This window comes from Microtus oregoni, unplaced genomic scaffold, assembly GCF_018167655.1.
Source record: "Microtus oregoni isolate MIOR12 unplaced genomic scaffold, Mior012 000152F_ref0000281, whole genome shotgun sequence".
In the NCBI taxonomy this organism is placed as follows: domain Eukaryota; kingdom Metazoa; phylum Chordata; class Mammalia; order Rodentia; family Cricetidae; genus Microtus; species Microtus oregoni.
Genome location: NW_024544803.1, coordinates 79663 through 97004, shown reverse-complemented (window position 1 = coordinate 97004; position 17342 = coordinate 79663). Strand labels below are relative to the sequence as shown.

Sequence of the window (17342 nt, the reverse complement as noted above, 5' to 3'; positions counted from 1 at the left end):
TTACAACCATAAAGAGCCTCTTTAGGCCAGTGAACAATGAATGGTAAAAGAAAGAAAGAAAAAAAGAATTGCTTTGAGGTTTATAAGGTGGGTTTAGATTAAACCACAGGAAGTCTGATTTTACATACAAGGAAAACTAGAGCATTCGTTAGCACATGAAGTAGAACAAGAAAGCAATAGATGTAAAAGGCTCAGAAAGCATCACTATTGCTAGCCTATTGTCCTAGAGTTCTGGGAAGGATAAGCCCTAGGTCACAAGTTTGAGGCCAGCCTAGACAGTATAATTGAGACAAAGTCAAGTTTCTGCCAGTGCCCTCCCCTTGAATTGGAGGCATATTTTTCAGTTCCGTGTGTGTGTGTGTGTGTGTGTGTGAGAGAGAGAGAGAGAGAGAGAGAGAGAGAGAGCCCACGCTGGTTTCAACTTAACTACTTTAAATTGTCAAGGGTGACCTTGAACTCTTGGCTCTCCTACCTCTACTTAACAAGTGCCAGTGTCACATCACAACAGTGTGATGCCCCACGCAGCCTTTTCCATCTTTTGGTCCTTTCTGTTTGTCTGACAAAGATTTTTACTATCTAGCTCAAGATCGCCTCAAACTTCACCATCCTCCTGCTGCTATTTCCCTAGGGCTAGTACTACAGGCATGTGCCACCATACTTGGCAATATAGTGAAGTGCTTAGGCAATGTATTGAAGATGATGCTGGATTTCCACAACTCTGATCTCTGTATGGTACACCCAGAGAATTCTCTTATGGAAAGATCTACCTTTTAGGTATCTCGCAAATATTGTGCAAATCATATTTCTACAGTCTTTCATGTTATAAACAACATAGAACTTACAGCTATACAAATGTTTCGAAAGAATATTCTAGACCAGGTTGAAAATGTAATTGGGCTGGGCTAAAACAAAATCAAGCTCAAAGACCTAAGAACCTAGATAAAAATATGAAACTACAACACACTTTATTTTTTTTTTAATTAAGGGACTACTTGGAGGAATTATCTGGCTTGACAGAAAACACTATTGGTAAATGTGAGCAAAGTTCACTCGGAAGGTGGGCTGTGCTTCTCACTGTCACATCTACAGTCATAAGAGCCAAATAAGACAGAAGGAGGGTTTCTGGGCTGTGGTGGCACATGCCTTTAATCCCAGCACTTGGGAGGCAGAGGTAGGCTTATATCTCTGAGTTTGGGGATAGCCTGGTCTACAAGAGCTAGTTCCAGGACAGGCTCCAAAGCTACAGAGAAACCCTGTCTCAACAACAACAAAAAAAGAGAACAAAAGACAGAATGAGGGGCTTTTTCTTCATCTTCTAACACACGGAGAGAGACAGGCAGACATAGACATACAGAGACATAGGTTTAGTCTGTAGAAGCAATCAAAGTAGAGATCCATTTAAGGACTGTTGCTTTTAAGCAATTGGCTGCTACTTTGTCACAAGTTCAGAAACATAGCCAGGCAAACATCATTTGTAGATGCATTAAATTCAAAATAGTCCTACACAGTCGCAGGAATATTGATGACCTTGTAGGTATAACTGTTCAACAAACAGCTTTAGAGGTAACAAAATACTTTGTTTTCCTGGTGATTGCTTTTACTATAGATAGAACATCTTTTAATTAAAAGTTTTCACTTAGTACAGGAAATAATGAGTTTCAATATGACATTATATACAAACATATCATTGTAGTTTGTTCATGCTCTTTTGTACTCTTTCCCTTTTTTCTCCTAGTTCCCCTTCTCTCTAAATAGTTACTCTTCCTCTTTTATATCTTGTATGGTGTGTGTGTCTGTGAGAGAGAGAGAGACATCAAATTTCCTTTATCCATTAATCTGTTGATGAACACCTAGGATGTTGCCTTAACTTGTCCATTGTGAATAGTGCCACAAAAGAAACGGGGGCTCCCTCGTCTCTCTGTAACAGGCTGGCTCAGATTCCCCTGCAGCTATTCCCAGCAGTCCTGCAGCTACATCATGTGACAGTTCTATTGTCAGTGCTTTGAGGAACCTGCACTGTGATTTTCCATAGTGGCTGGATTGACATCTCCGCCAGGTTTCATTTTTTCACATTCTTGCCAGCATGTGATGTCGCTGCTTTGTTTTTGGTGGCCGTTTCGACTGCAGTGAGGTGGAATCTTAATGTAGTTTTACCTTGCAGACCTGCCGCTGTCTAAGGATGTTGAACATTTTCCCTTCCTTTATCAGCCATATTTGCCTTTCTTCTTCCAAGAATTGTTTGTTTAGCTCATTGGTCAATGTATTGATTGAATGATTTGAATACTGATATTTGAGTATTTTATTTCAGTGTCAGTTATAGAGCTAGCAAGAAATTCCTTTCTTCTGTTTGTGGCGTCTCCACTCTGCTGCCTATTCCCTTTGCTGTTCAGCTCTACACTTTTAGAACACCTAATCTTTCCGTTGTGCCTGCTGAGCACTTGGAGCTCTTGTCAGAATATCCTTTCCATGCCTTGCCTCACATGACAAGTTCTCCCCATTTCAGGCCAGCAGTTTCAAAATTGAAGGCCTTTTATTAAGGCCGTTGCTGCAGACCTAATTGACCTCTGTACAATTAGGTGAGAGATAGTGACTTACTAATTCTTCTTCAGGAGAACATACAGTTTTCTCAGCACCACTAGGTGAAAATGTGGTGCTTTCTGCGGTGTGAGCTTTGGGCACCTTTGTCAAAAATTAGGTCAAACGACCATCTGAGATTCCAGGACTTGGGAGATAGTGGCAGGATTATCAGTAGTTCAAGGCAAGACCATCCTGAGCTGCAAGGGATCCTGTCTCAGACACACATGCCAACCTGTACCTGTGTGGATTTACTCTGAGTCTCCTTTCTATTCCTTTGTCTTTGTCTCTGTTTTGTTGCTGGTAGCATGCTGTTTTTCTGTCTATGATTCTGTAGTGTGACAAAATCAGGCATTGCCATGCTTAGGATAGCTTTGGTTATGTGTGATGTTTTGTGTCTCTGTGTGAATTTTGGAAGTCCTATAGCATTTCTGTGAAGAATAACATGATAATTTTGATTGGGATCGCACTGAATCTGTCAATTGCCTTTGGTAAAATCACCATTTTCACAAAATTAATTTTTAAATTCATATCAGAAAGTCATTCTTCAAATTGTTTCTTTGGTGTTTTAAATATTTTATTATTTATGAAAATTTATTTTATCTGCTTTGGTGTGAAGGTGTCAGATCCTCTGGAACTGGACATGTGAGCTCCCATGTGGGTGCTGGGAATTGAAGCCAGGCCCTCTGGAAGAGCAGCCAGTGCTCTTAGCTGCTAAGCCATCTCTCCAGGCCCGATGTTTAACATATTTATTGCTTTGTTTGTGTGTTTGTTTTCATTGCTTTATAAATAATACCATTCAAAATGTCCACTTCCTCCCTTCCTCCCACTCCTGCACTCACCCTCTCCCCTCCCCCTCCTACAACAATTGCTAATTGTTGTTTTACATTTTAAATTGTAGGGCTAGAGAGATGGCTTAGCTGGTAATGGCATATGCTACTAAGTCTGAAAAGCTCCATTCAGTTCCTGGGAGCTATTTGATGGAAGTGGTCCTCGGACCTCCACACACCCACAGTGGCAAGTGAATGTGCATACTCACACAAAGAAAGAAGTGGAAAATATAATAAAATTTTAATTGCACATGTCTTCTTTTTGGTGTTCCAAGACAGGGTTTCTATGTGTAGCTTTGGAGTCTGTTCTGGATCTTGCTCTGTAGACCAGGCTGGCCTCGAACCCACAGAGATCTGCCTCCTCTGCCTCCTGAGTGCTGGGATTAAAAGCATGTGGCACCACTGCCCAGCTTCATTATTATTGCCGGTGCCTTGAACAAATATTCAGCTTAAAAGTTAGGTTTATTCCTAGCCAGTTAATTTTTGACTCATTTTGTTTGTATAATTATGTATAGTTATGTATAGTTTTGTGTATAGCTGTGTGTATACGAGTGCCCTCAATGGCCAGAAGATAGCACTGGATCTCATTGAGCTGGAGTTGGAGGAAGTTGTGAGCTTCCCAAACTTTATTTCTCTGGGAGAATAGCATGGTCTCTTATCAGTGGGCTATCTCACTAGTCAAATTGCCTAGGTGATTTTATTTTTGCAATTGCTAAAGGAATTGTTTTATTTCTCTCTCAGTAAGCTCAGTATTTATCTAAACAAACATCTAATTCTATAGGTTTATTTGGTATTCTGTTACTGTGCCGAAAATGTTTATGATATCTAAGACTCCTTTGGATCTCTCAAGTACAGAATCTGAGAGGTAATTTGACTACTTCTGTTTTCTTTTTGCTTCTGTCTCTTGTCTTATTGCTTTGACTAAGATTTCATCCCTGAATTGAATAAGAGTGAAGAAAGTGGACTTTTCACCTTCTTATTCGGGATGAAATGCTTTCAGTTTCCTCCCATTTGGTACAATGCTGGTGACAAGGTTGACGTACATGGTCTTCATTATGATTATGTGGTTGATCTTTATTGTCACCATAAGTGAATTTGGTCCAGTCTAGTAGCACATTTTTAGAGAGACAGCTCTCAGGGAATATACCCTGGGAATGGGTGGCAAAAGTCAATGGGCTGGGCTCCCAGATTGAGCAAAGAGGACAAAAGGAAAAAGCAAACTGAGCAGAGCATCATCATTCTCTGCCTCATTGCCACCAGCACAGTTTAAAGAGCTATCTCAACAGCATGACACAAGAGCTGGAGCCACTGTCACTACCATGCTATCCCAATATGATGGGCTGTATTTGCTCCAAAGCCTGCACAAAATATGCCCTTGTCTTCTGAAGGTACTTTGGTCTGGTATTTTGTCATGAAAATGAGAAATGAAATAAGTCCAGAACCTTGGTACCAGGGTGAGAATCATTATTGTTATAAATGTGACCTTGCAGTCTGTAGGCCTTAGGAATGAGGTCACGGGAGGTATGTAGAAGAGTTCTGAGGTGTTGACTAGAGAAGTCCTCGAACACTGTACATAAAGCTTAATGGGTAGGATATGGGAAGACCAACATGCCAATAGAAACGTAGACAGTAAAGGCTGTGCTCATGAGGTTCCAAGGGGGAACAGGGACTCTACTGGGCACTGGGTTAGATGCCATTTGTCTTATATCCTCTCAGAGAATCTGGCTACATTCTGTCTATACCCTGAGGAGCTGCAGGGACCTGAAATCAGAAGTGATGGACTAAGTCTGGCATAGGAAATCTCAACACATCATACTAATTCCTCTGATCAACTAATTTTTAAATCACATTTTTGTGTTGATGGGCAAGGAGGATTGGAAGTTGTAATTAACCAAACCAACTTAAAATAATATTCAGCTTTAACAAACAGAAGAAAGGAAACTTACAAAACCAGGGTTCTGATGATTCAGGAGAGCAGGAAAACAAAGAGAGAGAGCTAGAGCACATGGATGCTTTTATTGGCTATCTGTGGAGCCAGGGAACACACTAAGCAGCATGTGTTTGGCTGAAGTCCCCCATGATCCCCCCTTTTCTCTAAACAAGATCAAACTAAACCTAACATAACTAACTATATACAATAGGAACAGAAACCAAATATAAAATTACAAACAACAATCAATATTAAGCAAGAAACATAAAACAAAAGTGTTACTAAGCATTCTATTTCAAGGAGTCTAAATAATGTAGAGGGTAACTACAATTATCTAGCCTCTTACTGGATAATTCTCACATCTTGATTAACCTATTTCTATTACTGAGTGTAGAACCACAAGCTGGTGGCTTACCAGGAAGGATCTTAACCTACATCCCTCTTGAAGAGGAGAGCTATAGCATCTGTCTCACTGCCTTATTCCTCCCAGCATCTGTTCTATCTTCCCCACCTACTTATGTTCTGACCTATCAGGCCAAGCAGTTTTCTTTATTAATTAACCAATGAAAGCAACAGATAGATAGAAGACCCACCTATATCAGTGTGTGATTTCTTTCTGGGTCTCCCAACATTGAAGTCTGCTAGGAGCAAAGAGTGGTGTGTTTAAATAGAGTTCTCTTTTCTTCTCTACCATTTATGAAACTGCTGATCCTGGACTAGCCAAGGGTCAGGTCTTCAACATGTCCATCTTCTTTGGGAGCATCTCTTCTTTGTATAGCAACAGCATCTACTCCACACACTCTGCTTTCCAAGCCTTAGGGCTATGCAGGTGCTCCCATGTTCCACCTTCTCCAGAGTTTATGTTTCAGGCTCTGCCTACTTACCAAGTTGATGAGAGGCCCCTGAACACTTTGAAGAGTGGGGAAGAGGAGTAAAGAGAGGACTGAGATCTGAGCAGGAGGCTCAGGCTCTGTGTTTTCATAAGTCACCCCTCAGTGAATGTTCTGTAGGAGGAAGGGGGCTGTGGAAATCAAGCGTTCCAATGGGTCTGAGTTTCTGTTTTCCATCCAGCCGGTTGTGAAATGCATGGCAGACAGTTACCTCTAGAAGTCAAACTTCCTGCCGACCTCGGGTGACAGTAACATTCCTTACACTTATATGGAGGGCTGGGCTAGTAACCACCATTCCCCTTAGCAACCTAATCAGATGCCAACCTGAAAGAATCAGCATGTCCATATCTGCTTCCCCTTTCTCTGTAATAGTGCCTACAGCTATCTCCCACTCGAGGGCTGTAGCAAGGTGTCCTCAGGCTCCCTGACGTAATCCTTGTTCTCATTACACCAGAGTAGTGAAGGTCAACCACTTAGTTCCTTCTCATGATGGCACCTAGCCACTGTGATTGGGGAAGGGCACAATGAACAACCTGTGCGATGCCAACCTATCATGAAGCAGTCACTATCTCACTAAATTCCCCAGCGTGATGCCAGCATTGCAAGAAGAGTGGGTTTGTCCTACGAGTAGGACTACCAGTCACTCTTCCCCAGACCCACCTGGTATGCTTTGACTGAATCATCTGCTTTCTGAATAGGACTTCTTGAGTCCTGTGGAGTAGCTGAGAAAGGGGACCTGAAATACATTCAATAGGTAATGTGGGGTGACTTTAAGAAAAGTTATCTTGAGTGGATTTCTGTCACTGCTAGGTAACAATGGGGAAGATAATGGTTGCTGGAGCTACGTCTCAGAATGGGCAGGTGCTGGGCTAGAGGCGGGTCTCTTCCAGTCATTCTGAGGCGGGCTAGAGAGCAGGAGGCAGACACTGGGCAGAGCTTAGGTGGCCTCGCAGGCAGCTGAGGTGGCAGAGCCCAGCCAGTCCCCTCCTGCACGGACCCCCGAAGCCTAGCGAAGAAAACTGAAGGTCCAGTTGATTGGATTTCAGTACTATGTCATGACAGACAGATAATCGTCCACTTGTTCATCAAGATGGAAAACTCAGATTCTAGTGATCAAGGAAATGACCAATCTGCCGCACAGCGCAGGCGGCTAATGGATCACTTGGATCGGGAAGAAGCTTTCCATCGATTTGTAAATAATCTGAGTGGGGAAGACTATCGACTTCTGAGAGACAACAATTTGCTAGGCACCCCAGGTCAAAGTACTGGGGAGGAGCTGTTCAGAAGACTACAGCAAATTAAAGAGGGGCCGCCTCTGCCGCCGCCGCAGAGCTCAGAAGAAAATGGAGACTCTTCAGATGACGAGTCCAATGTTGACTCCGTAATAGCTTGGCTTAGCTCTGTCAGACAGACTGGCAATACAACAAGAAGTGGTCAGAGAGAAAAGCAGTCCGGGAGGGCAGTGAGCCACACTAATCCAAACAGTGGTGATTTCAGATTCAGTTTAGAGACAAATGTTAACCGAAATAATGGAAGCCAAACCTCAGAGAATGAAAATGAACCATCTGCTACACGTCTTAGTGTAGAAAACATGGATTGCAGCCTCCAAAGGCAAGTGGAAAATTCAGCATCTGAGACATCATCTGCCAGAACACCTAGGTCAGAACACAGTTCTGTTGAAGCATTAACAGATGTGCCATCCACCAGAGGTCGGAGGAGGGCAAGAAGCCCGAAACCAGAACACCAGAAAAGAACCAGAGCCAGAGCTGAAAGAAGTAGGTCTTCTCTGCACCCAACAAATGAAATTCCACGAAGATCTCATCATAGCATCTCATCTCCGACTTTTGAGCAGCCTTTGGTAAATGAGATCGAGGGAAGTTCTAGAGCCCCTCACTATGGGACTGTGAGACACCAGATAACTGGACCTGACTTGCTAGGTAGTGGTCGTTTTGTGGCGGTTGGGTCAAGAAATTCTGCCGCTCAAGGGACAAGCTCTTCAGACACAGATTCCAATGGTGAAGCAGCAGGACCTGGTCAAAGGCCGCCAACCAGAGCCCTTCAAGTCAGAAGAGTTCTGCTGGCAGAAGACCGGCAGAGGGATGGCATAGCTAGCAGAACTCGGTCAAGGTCTCAGATCCCAAACAACACGGTCACTTATGAAAGTGAACCTGGAGGTTTTATAGGCACCTTTACACTTTCTGAACGTGCAGCTGGGAGAACCTCTGTGAGTACTCCCAGGTTTTCCACTCTTACAATCTTCAATAGTGGATCAAGGGAAACTACATCTCTTCCGATTCAAACCAGGTTAAGGCAGAGAACAACAGCTTTTGGTGAGCTTCCATGGATTGGAAGAGGGAGCTCTGGTGGTAACAACTCTGCTTCCATCCCCAGCTACAACCCTGGCTTCAGTTCCATTGATCAATATTCAGAAAGTATCTCACAGATATTTGAAGGAGGTATTGAAGCAACCCGACTTTACCCCTTTAATGACAACCACCTAACTAGAGGACCCACCAATGTCCAGATTAATAACTTGGCAATGAGAAGTTTTGGTGAAAACGATGCATTGAAGACATGTACTGTTTGCATTACTGAATATACAGAAGGCGACAAACTTCGTGCGCTACCTTGCTCCCATGAGTACCACGTCCACTGCATCGACCGCTGGTTATGGGAGAATAACAGCTGTCCCATTTGTCACAGGGTCGTCTTTTCTTCCTGGAACAGACATAGGGCTGTTTAATGAGAACAGAACTCTCGAATCTGTGTTGCTGGAATAGTGACTGCCAAATGGAAATCGCTTCCTTTATCTCCATGTTTTTGCGTGGAGCTTTAATATAAAGTCACAACCTGCATCGAGTTATTGCTTTCTGACGGAATCATGTCTTTTCTCTAGTTTCTCTTTCACAATAGAAAGAATATTTCAGACGCAACGTGCATGTGGACACTTTTTTTTATTTTATTGAGAAAAAGAAAAAAATTTTCAGCCTCTTCCCAGCCTCCCATTTCCCTATTCCTCCTCCTGCCCTTCTTCCCCTCCCCCCACTCCTCTCCACCTCCCTCTCCAGTCCAAAGAGCAGTCAGGGTTCCCTGCCCTGTTTAAAGTCCAAGGTCCTCCCCCCTCCGTCCATGTCTAGGAAGATGAACATCCAAACTGGCTAGGCTCCCACAAAGCCAGAACATGAAGTAGGAACAAAACCCCGTGCCATTGTCCTTGGCTTCTCATCAGCCCTCATTGCTCACCATGTTCAGTATCTGGTTTTATCCCATGCTATTTCAGTCATAGTCCACCTGGCCTTGGTGAGCTCCCAATAGATCAGCCCCACTGTCCCAGTGGGTGGGTGCACCCCTCGTGTTCCTGACTTCCTTGCTCATGTTCTCCCTCCTTCCGCTCCTCATTGGGACCTTGGGAGCTCAGTCCAGTGCTCCAGTGTGGGCCTCTGTCTCTATCTCCCTCCATCACCAGATGGAGGTTCTATTGTGATATGCAAGATATTTGTCAGTATTGCTATAGGATAGGGTCATTTCAGGTTCCCTATCCTCAGCGGCCCAAGAAACTAACTGGGGACATTGCCTTGGGCTCCTGGGAGACACTCTAGGTTCAAGTCTCATGCCAACCCTAAGGTGGCTTCCTTAATTAAGTTATGTGATTCCCTGCTCCTCTACCCAAACTTGTTTTATCCACAATCATCCCATTTCCCCAAGTTCCCCCAATACTCCCCTTCTCACTTTTCTCTCCCCATCTCCCCTTACACCCATCACACCCCACCCCCAAGATGCCAATTTTCTCCCTGGCAATTTTGTCTACTTCCCATAGCCAGGAGGATAACTATATATTTTTCCTTGGGTACACCTTCTTACTTAGCTTCTTTAGGTTCACCTATTGTAGACTCCGTGACCCTCATTTATGGCTAGAAACCAATTATGAGTGAGTACATCCCATGTTCATCTTTTTGGGTCTGGGATACCTCACTTAGGATAGTGTTTTCTATTTCCATCCATTTGCATGCAAAATTTGAGAAGTCATTGTTTTGTACTGCAGCGTAGTACGCTAATGTGTATATATTCCACACTTCCTTCATCCATTCTTCCATTGAAGGACACCTAGGTTGTTTCCAGGTTCTGGCTATTACAAATAACACTTCTATGAACATGGCTGAACAAATGCTTTTGTCATATGATCGGGCATCTCTTGGGTATATTCCCAAGAGTGGTATTGCTGGGTCTAGGGGTAGGTTGATCCTGAATATCCTGAGAAAACGAAACACTGATTTCCAAAGTGACTGCACAAGATTGCATTCCCACCAGCAATGGATGAGGGTTCCCCTTACTCCACAGCCTCTCTAGCAAAGACTATCTTTGGTGTTTTTGATTTTAGCCATTCTGACAGGTGTAAGATGATATCTCAAAGTTGTTTTGATTTGCATTTCCCTGATTGCTAAGGAGGTTGAGCATGACCTTAAGTGTCTTTTGGCCATTTGAACTTCTTCTGTTGAGAATTCTCTGTTCAGTTCAGTGTAGTAATATGAGCGGCGGGGCTGCGTCCCCAGTACCCTGGCTGCCTGCACGGCTAGCTTATGCCCCAAAATAATTACACGGACACTGTATTCTTTTAAACACTGCTTGGCCCTTTAGCTCTAGCACTTACAGGCTAATTCTCACATCCCGATCAACCCATCTCTAATAATCTGTGAGAACCGTTCTTACCGGGAAGATTCTAGCCTAGTCCATCCTGGGTCGGACCTTCATGGCGTGTGTCTGCCCAGGAGCGGGGCACGGCGTCTCTCTGAGGCGTCTGCTCCCGAGAGGAGAGCTGTGGAGTCTGAGCTCACTTCCTCTCCCTCCCAGCGTTCTGTTCTGTTTACTCCTCCCACTTATCTTCTAACCAATAAAATGGGCCAAGGCAGTTCCTTTATTAGCCAATGACCTTCCTCCATCAGTTCAGTGCCCCATTTTTTAATTGGGTTAATTAGCATTTTAAAGTCTAGTTTCCTGAGTTCTCTATATAGTTTGGAGATCAGACCTTTGTCTGTTGCGGGGTTGGTGAAGATCTTCTCCCAGTCAGTAGGTTGCCTTTTTGTCTTAGTGACAGTGTCCTTTGCTTTACAGAAGCTTCTCAGTTTTAGTAGGTCCCATTTATTCAATGTTGCCCTTAATGTCTGTGCTTCTGGGGTTATACATAGGAAGCCATCTCCTGTGCCAATCTGTTGTAGGGTAATTCCCACTTTCTCTTCTATCAGGGTCAGTGTATTCAGACTGATATTGAGGTCTTTATTCCATTTGGACTTGAGTTTTGTGTATGGTGATAGATATGGGTGTATTTTCATTCTTCTACAGGTTGGTATCCAGTTGTGCCAGCACCATTTGTTTAAGATGCTTTCTTTATTCCATTGTATACTTTTAGCTCCTTTATCGAAAATGAGGTGTTCATAGGTTTGTGGGTTAAAATCCGGGTCTTCTATACGATTCCATTGGTCGACTTCTCTGTTTTTATGCCAGTACCACACTGTCTTCATTACTGTAGCTCTGTAATAGAGTTTGAAGTCAGGGATGGTAATGCCTCCAGAAGATCCTTTATTGTATAGGATTGTTTTGGCTATCCTGGGTTTTTTGTTTTTCCATATAAAGTTGATTATTGGCCTCTCCAGATCCGTAAAGAATTTTGATTTGACCTTGATGGGGATTGCATTGAATCTATATATTGCGTTAGATAGAATTGCTGTTTTTACTATGTTGATCTTCCCAATCCAAGAGCAAGGGAGGTCCTTCCATTTTCTGGTATCCTCTTCAATTTCTTTCTTCAATGCCTTAAAGTTCTTGTCAAATAGATCTTTCACTTCCTTAGTTAGAGTTACCCCAAGAGATATTTTATGCTGTTTGTGGCTATCGTGAAAGGTGAAGCTTCTCTTATTTCCCTCTCTGCTTCTATATCCTTTGTGTATAAGATGGTGACTGATTTTTTGGAGTTGATCTTGTAACCTGCCACATTGCTAAAGCTGTTTATCACCTGTAAAAGTTCTTTGGTGGAGTTTTGGGGGTCGCTTATGTACACTATCATATCAACTGCAGATGAAGAAAGTTTAACTTCTTCCTTTCCAATTCGAATCCCCTTGATCCCATTATGTTGTCTTATTGCTATTGCTAGAACTTCAAGCACTATATTGAAGAGGTATGGCGAGAGTGGACAGCCTTGTCGTGTTCCTGAGTTTAGTGGGATGGCTTTGAGTTTCTCTCCATTTAATTTGATGTTAGCTGTTGGCTTGCTGTATATAGCTTTTATTATATTTAGGCATGACACTTGTATCCCTAATCTCTCCAATACTTTTATCATAAAGGGATGTTGAATTTTGTCAAATGCTTTTTCAGCATCTAATGAAATGATCACATGTTTTTTTTTTCTTTCAGTTTATTTATATGATGGATTACATTGATAAATTTTCGTATGTTGAACCAGCCCTGCATCTCTGGGATAAAGCCTACTTGATCATAATGGATAATTATTCTTATGTGTTCTTGGATACGGTTTGCCAGAATTTTGTTGAGGATTTTTGCGTTGATATTCATGAGTGAGATTGGCCTGTAATTCTCTTTCTTGGTTGAGTCTTTGTGTGGTTTTGGTATCAGAGTAACTGTAGCTTCATAAAAGGAATTTGGCAATGACTCTTCTGTTTCTATATTGTGAAATACATTAAGGAGTATAGGTATTAGGTCTTCTTGGAAGTTCTGGTAGAATTCTGCATTGAAACAATCTGGTCGTGGGCTTTTTTTTTTTTGGTAGGGAGGTTTTTGATAACAGCTTCTAATTCTTCACGACTAACAGGTCTATTTAGATTGTTCACCTGGTCCTGGTTTAGCTTTGGTATATGGTATTCATCTAAAAAAGTGTCCATTTCTTTTACATTTTCCAGTTTTGTGGCATACAAGCTTTTGTAGTAAGATCTAACGATTCTCTGAATTTCCTCTGTGTCTGTGGTTATGTCCCCCTTTTCATTTCTGATCCTATTGATTTGCATATTCTCTCTCTGCCGTTTGATGTGTTTGGATAGGGGTTCATCAATCTTGTTGATTTTCTCCAGGAACCAGCTTTTTGTTTCTTTGATTCTTTGGATTGTTTTCTGTGTTTCTATTTTGTTGATTCCCGCCCTCAGTTTGATTATTTCCAGTCTTCTACTCCTCCTAGGTGAGTCTGCTTCTTTTTTTTTTTCTAGAGCTTTCAGGTGGGCTGTTAAGTCTCCAATGTGTGCTTTTTCTGTTTTCTTTAAGTGGTAACTTAGTGCTATAAACTTTCCTCTTAGGACTGCTTTCATAGTGTCCCATAAGTTTGAGTGGGTTGTTTCTTTGTTTTCATTGAATTCAAGGAAGACTTTAATTACTTTCTTTCTTTCTTCCTTGATCCAGGTGTGGTTCAGTAGTTGACTACTCAGTTTCCATGAGTTTGTAGGCTTTCTGGGGGTAGCATTATTGTTGAATTCTAACTTTAATCCATGGTGATCTGATAAGACACAGGAGGTTACGCATATTTTTTTTAACTGTGGAAGTTGGCTTTGTTACCAAGTATGTGGTCAGTTTTCGAGAAGGTTCCATGAGCTGCAGAGAAGAAGGTATATTCTTTCCTATTTGGGTAGAATTTTCTATGGATGTCTGTTAAGTCCATTTGCTTCATTACCTCCATTAATTCTCTTATTTCTCTGTTTGGTTTCTGTCTGATTGACCTGTTCATTGGTGAGAGAGGAGTGTTGAAGTCTCCTACTATTACTGTGTGCGGTTTGATGGCAGCCTTGAGTTTTAGCAATGTTTCTTTTATGTCCGTGGGTGCTTTTATATTAGGGGCATAAATATTCAGGATTGAGACTTCATCCTGATGAAATGTTCCTCTTATGAGTATAAAGTGTGCCTCTCCATCTCTTCTGATTGATTTAAGTTTGAAGTCAAATTTGTTAGAGATTAGTATGGACACACCTGATTGTTTCTGAGGTCCATTTGTTTGATTAACCTTTTTTCATCCCTTTACTCTGTGTAGGTACCTGTCTTTGTGGTTAAGGTTTGTTTCTTGTAAACAGCAGAATGTTGGATCCTATTTTCGTATCCAATCTCTTAGCCTGTGCCTTTTTATAGGTGAGTTGAGTCCATTGACATTATGTGATATTAATGACCAGTGGTTGTTAACTCCGGTCACTTTTTTAGTAGTAGATTTTGTGTGTTTCTCTTCTTTGGTTTACGCTGGTGAAGGGTCTCTAGATGTTTGAGTTATTGTGGTCATTGTTGGACTCCTTGGTTTGTGATTTTCCTTCTATTACTTTCTGTAAGGTTGGATTTGTGGCTACGTATTGTTTAAATTTGTTTTTATCCTGGAAAATTTTGTTTTCTCCATGTATAGTGAAGGAAAGCTTGGCTGGGTATAGTAGTCTGGGCTTGCATCCGTGGTCTCTTAGTTTCTGTAGTACATCTATCCAGGACCTTCTGGCTTTCATGGTTTCTATAGAGAAATCAGGTGTAAGTCTGATAGGTTTACCTTTATAAGTAACTTGGCCTTTTTCCTTTGCAGCTCTTAATATTGTTTCTTTATTCTGTATGTTTTGTGTTTTGATTATTACATGGCGAGGGAATGTTTTTTTTGGTCCAGTCTATTCAGTGTTCTGTATGCTTCTTGAACCTTCAAAGGAATATCTTTCTTTAGGTTGGGAACGTTATCTTCTATATTTTTATAAAATATATTTTCTGGACCGTTGAGCTGTACTTCTTCTCCTTCTTCTATCCCAATTATTCTTAGGTTTGGTCTTTTTATTGTGTTCCAGATTTTCTGAATGTTTTGTGATGAGAATTTGTTGGTTTTGCTGTTTTCTTTTGATCAGTGTGTTTATTTCCTCTATGGTATCTTCAGTGTCTGAAATTCTTTCTTCTATCTCTTGTAATCTGTTGGTAGTACTTGTCTCTGTAGTTCCTGTTCGTTTACCCAGAGTTTCCATCTCCATCCTTCCCTCAGTTTGTGTTTTCTTCATTACTTCCATTTCATTCTTCAAGTTTTGAACCTCTTCCCTTACCTGTTTGATTTCTTTTTCTTGTTTCTCTTGGTTTTCTTGGGTATCTTTGAGAGCTTTATTTATTTCCTCTACCTTTTTGTTTGTGATCTCTAATTGTTTATGGCTGTTTTCCACCTCCTGTTTAAGGTCTTCTATTATTTTCATATAATTCCCTTTTGAGTCGTTTTCTTCTAATTCTTCTAGAGTAGGGTGGACAACTGTTCTTGTTTCGGGATCCCTGGAATCTGGTGATGTCATGTTGCCTTTCAGGTTATTGGAGGAATTCTTGCATTGGCGCCTTCCCATCTCTTCCTTCAAATGGAGCCAGGAGAGGCCTGGTGTCTTGGTCCAGTCTTTGTTGTGACTGACTCTCTGGGTGTATCTCTTCAGTGTAGAAGCTGGAACCATCCCGTCCAGATGGAACTCCTCAGCACCGAAACATAGACTCCTGGTAGACCAATGACCCGCTGACAAAAGGCAGAACTTGGGGGGCAGGGCAGGGACGAGTAGAACACAGGACACCCTTCCGCCAAAGCTGGAGGTGCATGTGCTCCCTTTCGGAGGTCCCTGAGTCCCGCCCGGTAGGCAGCCCCAGTGTAGGAGCAGAAAACTGTTCCCAAGTAAAGGACCCAGCAGAAAACCGCATGTGGACACTTTTGGATAGCACTCCTATCTCTTGGGTTCTGTAGGATGAATACAAGTAATTTTAGTGGGAGTTGCTTTTTTATTTGACCAAGTAAATGACTATTATATATTACTAGTGTTGCAGACATTATAGATAAGTTTGTTCGTATAGGTGTCAGGTGTACAAGGAAGGATGAAAATCATCTTCCTCACCAGTGTCCAAACTCCTATCCTTGCAAAATACTTTACAGTTCATTTTGTTACTTTGCCCTTTTTCTTTATTACAGAAAGATTTTGTCTTAAAGGCCTACTTTGAACTTCATGCAGTAATAATGTTGGGAGATTACATTGTTCAATGCCTAGGGGGAAGTACTAAATCTTGATTTTCCTTGAATATTTCAAATGTTTCTTTTTAAATCTGCTTACTAGTGTGGATTGAATTGTTTTATTTTTATTTTTTGCAGGTTACAATGTTGAGATTTACTAGTGCTGAAAACCAAGTTGAACAAGTTAAAAAACATCAAGCTATTTGCAGTAACACTGAAGAGAGCTGTGTTGAGAAATTGGAACATTTTCCCTGTAAAGAACATGCTAGTTGCACCACTATGTTAATGGAGGTGGCATTGGGGAGAGGGAGGAGGCTCACACACTAGTGTTGGGAAAGGTGATCGTAGAATTGATAAGGAAATGTGCCAGGAGATATTCAGTATTTAGGGACGTGATTATCAGAATCCACCCAAGGTAGGAAAATGCTTAGCTCTGTTACCTTAAGAAATGGGTTTTTTTTTCTTCTGGAAAACCTTTATTTCTGTGCCCAGTATTCTCTGCTTTTGTCAATGTCTTATATTTACGAAGGGTTATCATTTACACATTTTGTATTTAACCACCTGCTTCTATGATTTTAAGTTGGTGCTCCAAATCCTCATGATAAAGAGACCAATGTTGCAAATGACGGTTAAAGGCCATTACTGTTTGCTAGAATGCAGTGGCCCATTGAAGTTGACCTTGTTTTTTAAACAGATGAAGGAGATGTTTTTAAGTCTTTTGTGAAAGGAAATCATTTGTAATCTGCCTCAGTTGATTATTTAAAATATGTTTTTCCTGACTGGCTTCCCTGTCACACTCTTACCAACAGTGTGCAGGACATGGAAGCCACACTTGCAGAGCTCTTAGGGTCTTAAGATGACTATGATTGTTGCTCTCCCAAGTATTCTCTCTGGACCTCTCTAACAGGCAGAGAGCACACATGTGAGGGTGTCTGCTTTTCCCCTTCAGTACAGTTCACTATGTTTATGATCAATAACAGTGTTGTAATTGAGTTACCTAGTAAATGGTTTTCATAAAACTGTATTTAAATGTACATTGCTGTATCATGCTTCACTTGGCAAGGTCTGAGGAAAGAGTATTTCCCTGTCACACTTTAAGCAAATAAAAACAGCTGTGACCTCCAAGGAAAACAGAAAACTTACCTCGA

At 41.7% G+C, this 17342-nt stretch overlaps 1 protein-coding gene across 1 annotated transcript; it reads left to right on the top strand.

Annotated features, from left to right (window-relative positions):
- Positions 1–7314: 7314 nt before the first annotated feature.
- On the top strand, positions 7315–8967 carry LOC121445001 (E3 ubiquitin-protein ligase RLIM-like). The gene has a single exon (XM_041646964.1). It carries the CDS (start codon positions 7315–7317, stop codon positions 8965–8967), a length of 1653 nt encoding a protein of 550 aa, XP_041502898.1.
- Positions 8968–17342: the final 8375 nt, after the last annotated feature.

Bases quoted from the DNA above. Each gene is read 5' to 3' on its own strand.
- LOC121445001 (XM_041646964.1), top strand. From the start codon at position 7,315: ATGGAAAACTCAGATTCTAGTGATCAAGGAAATGACCAATCTGCCGCA.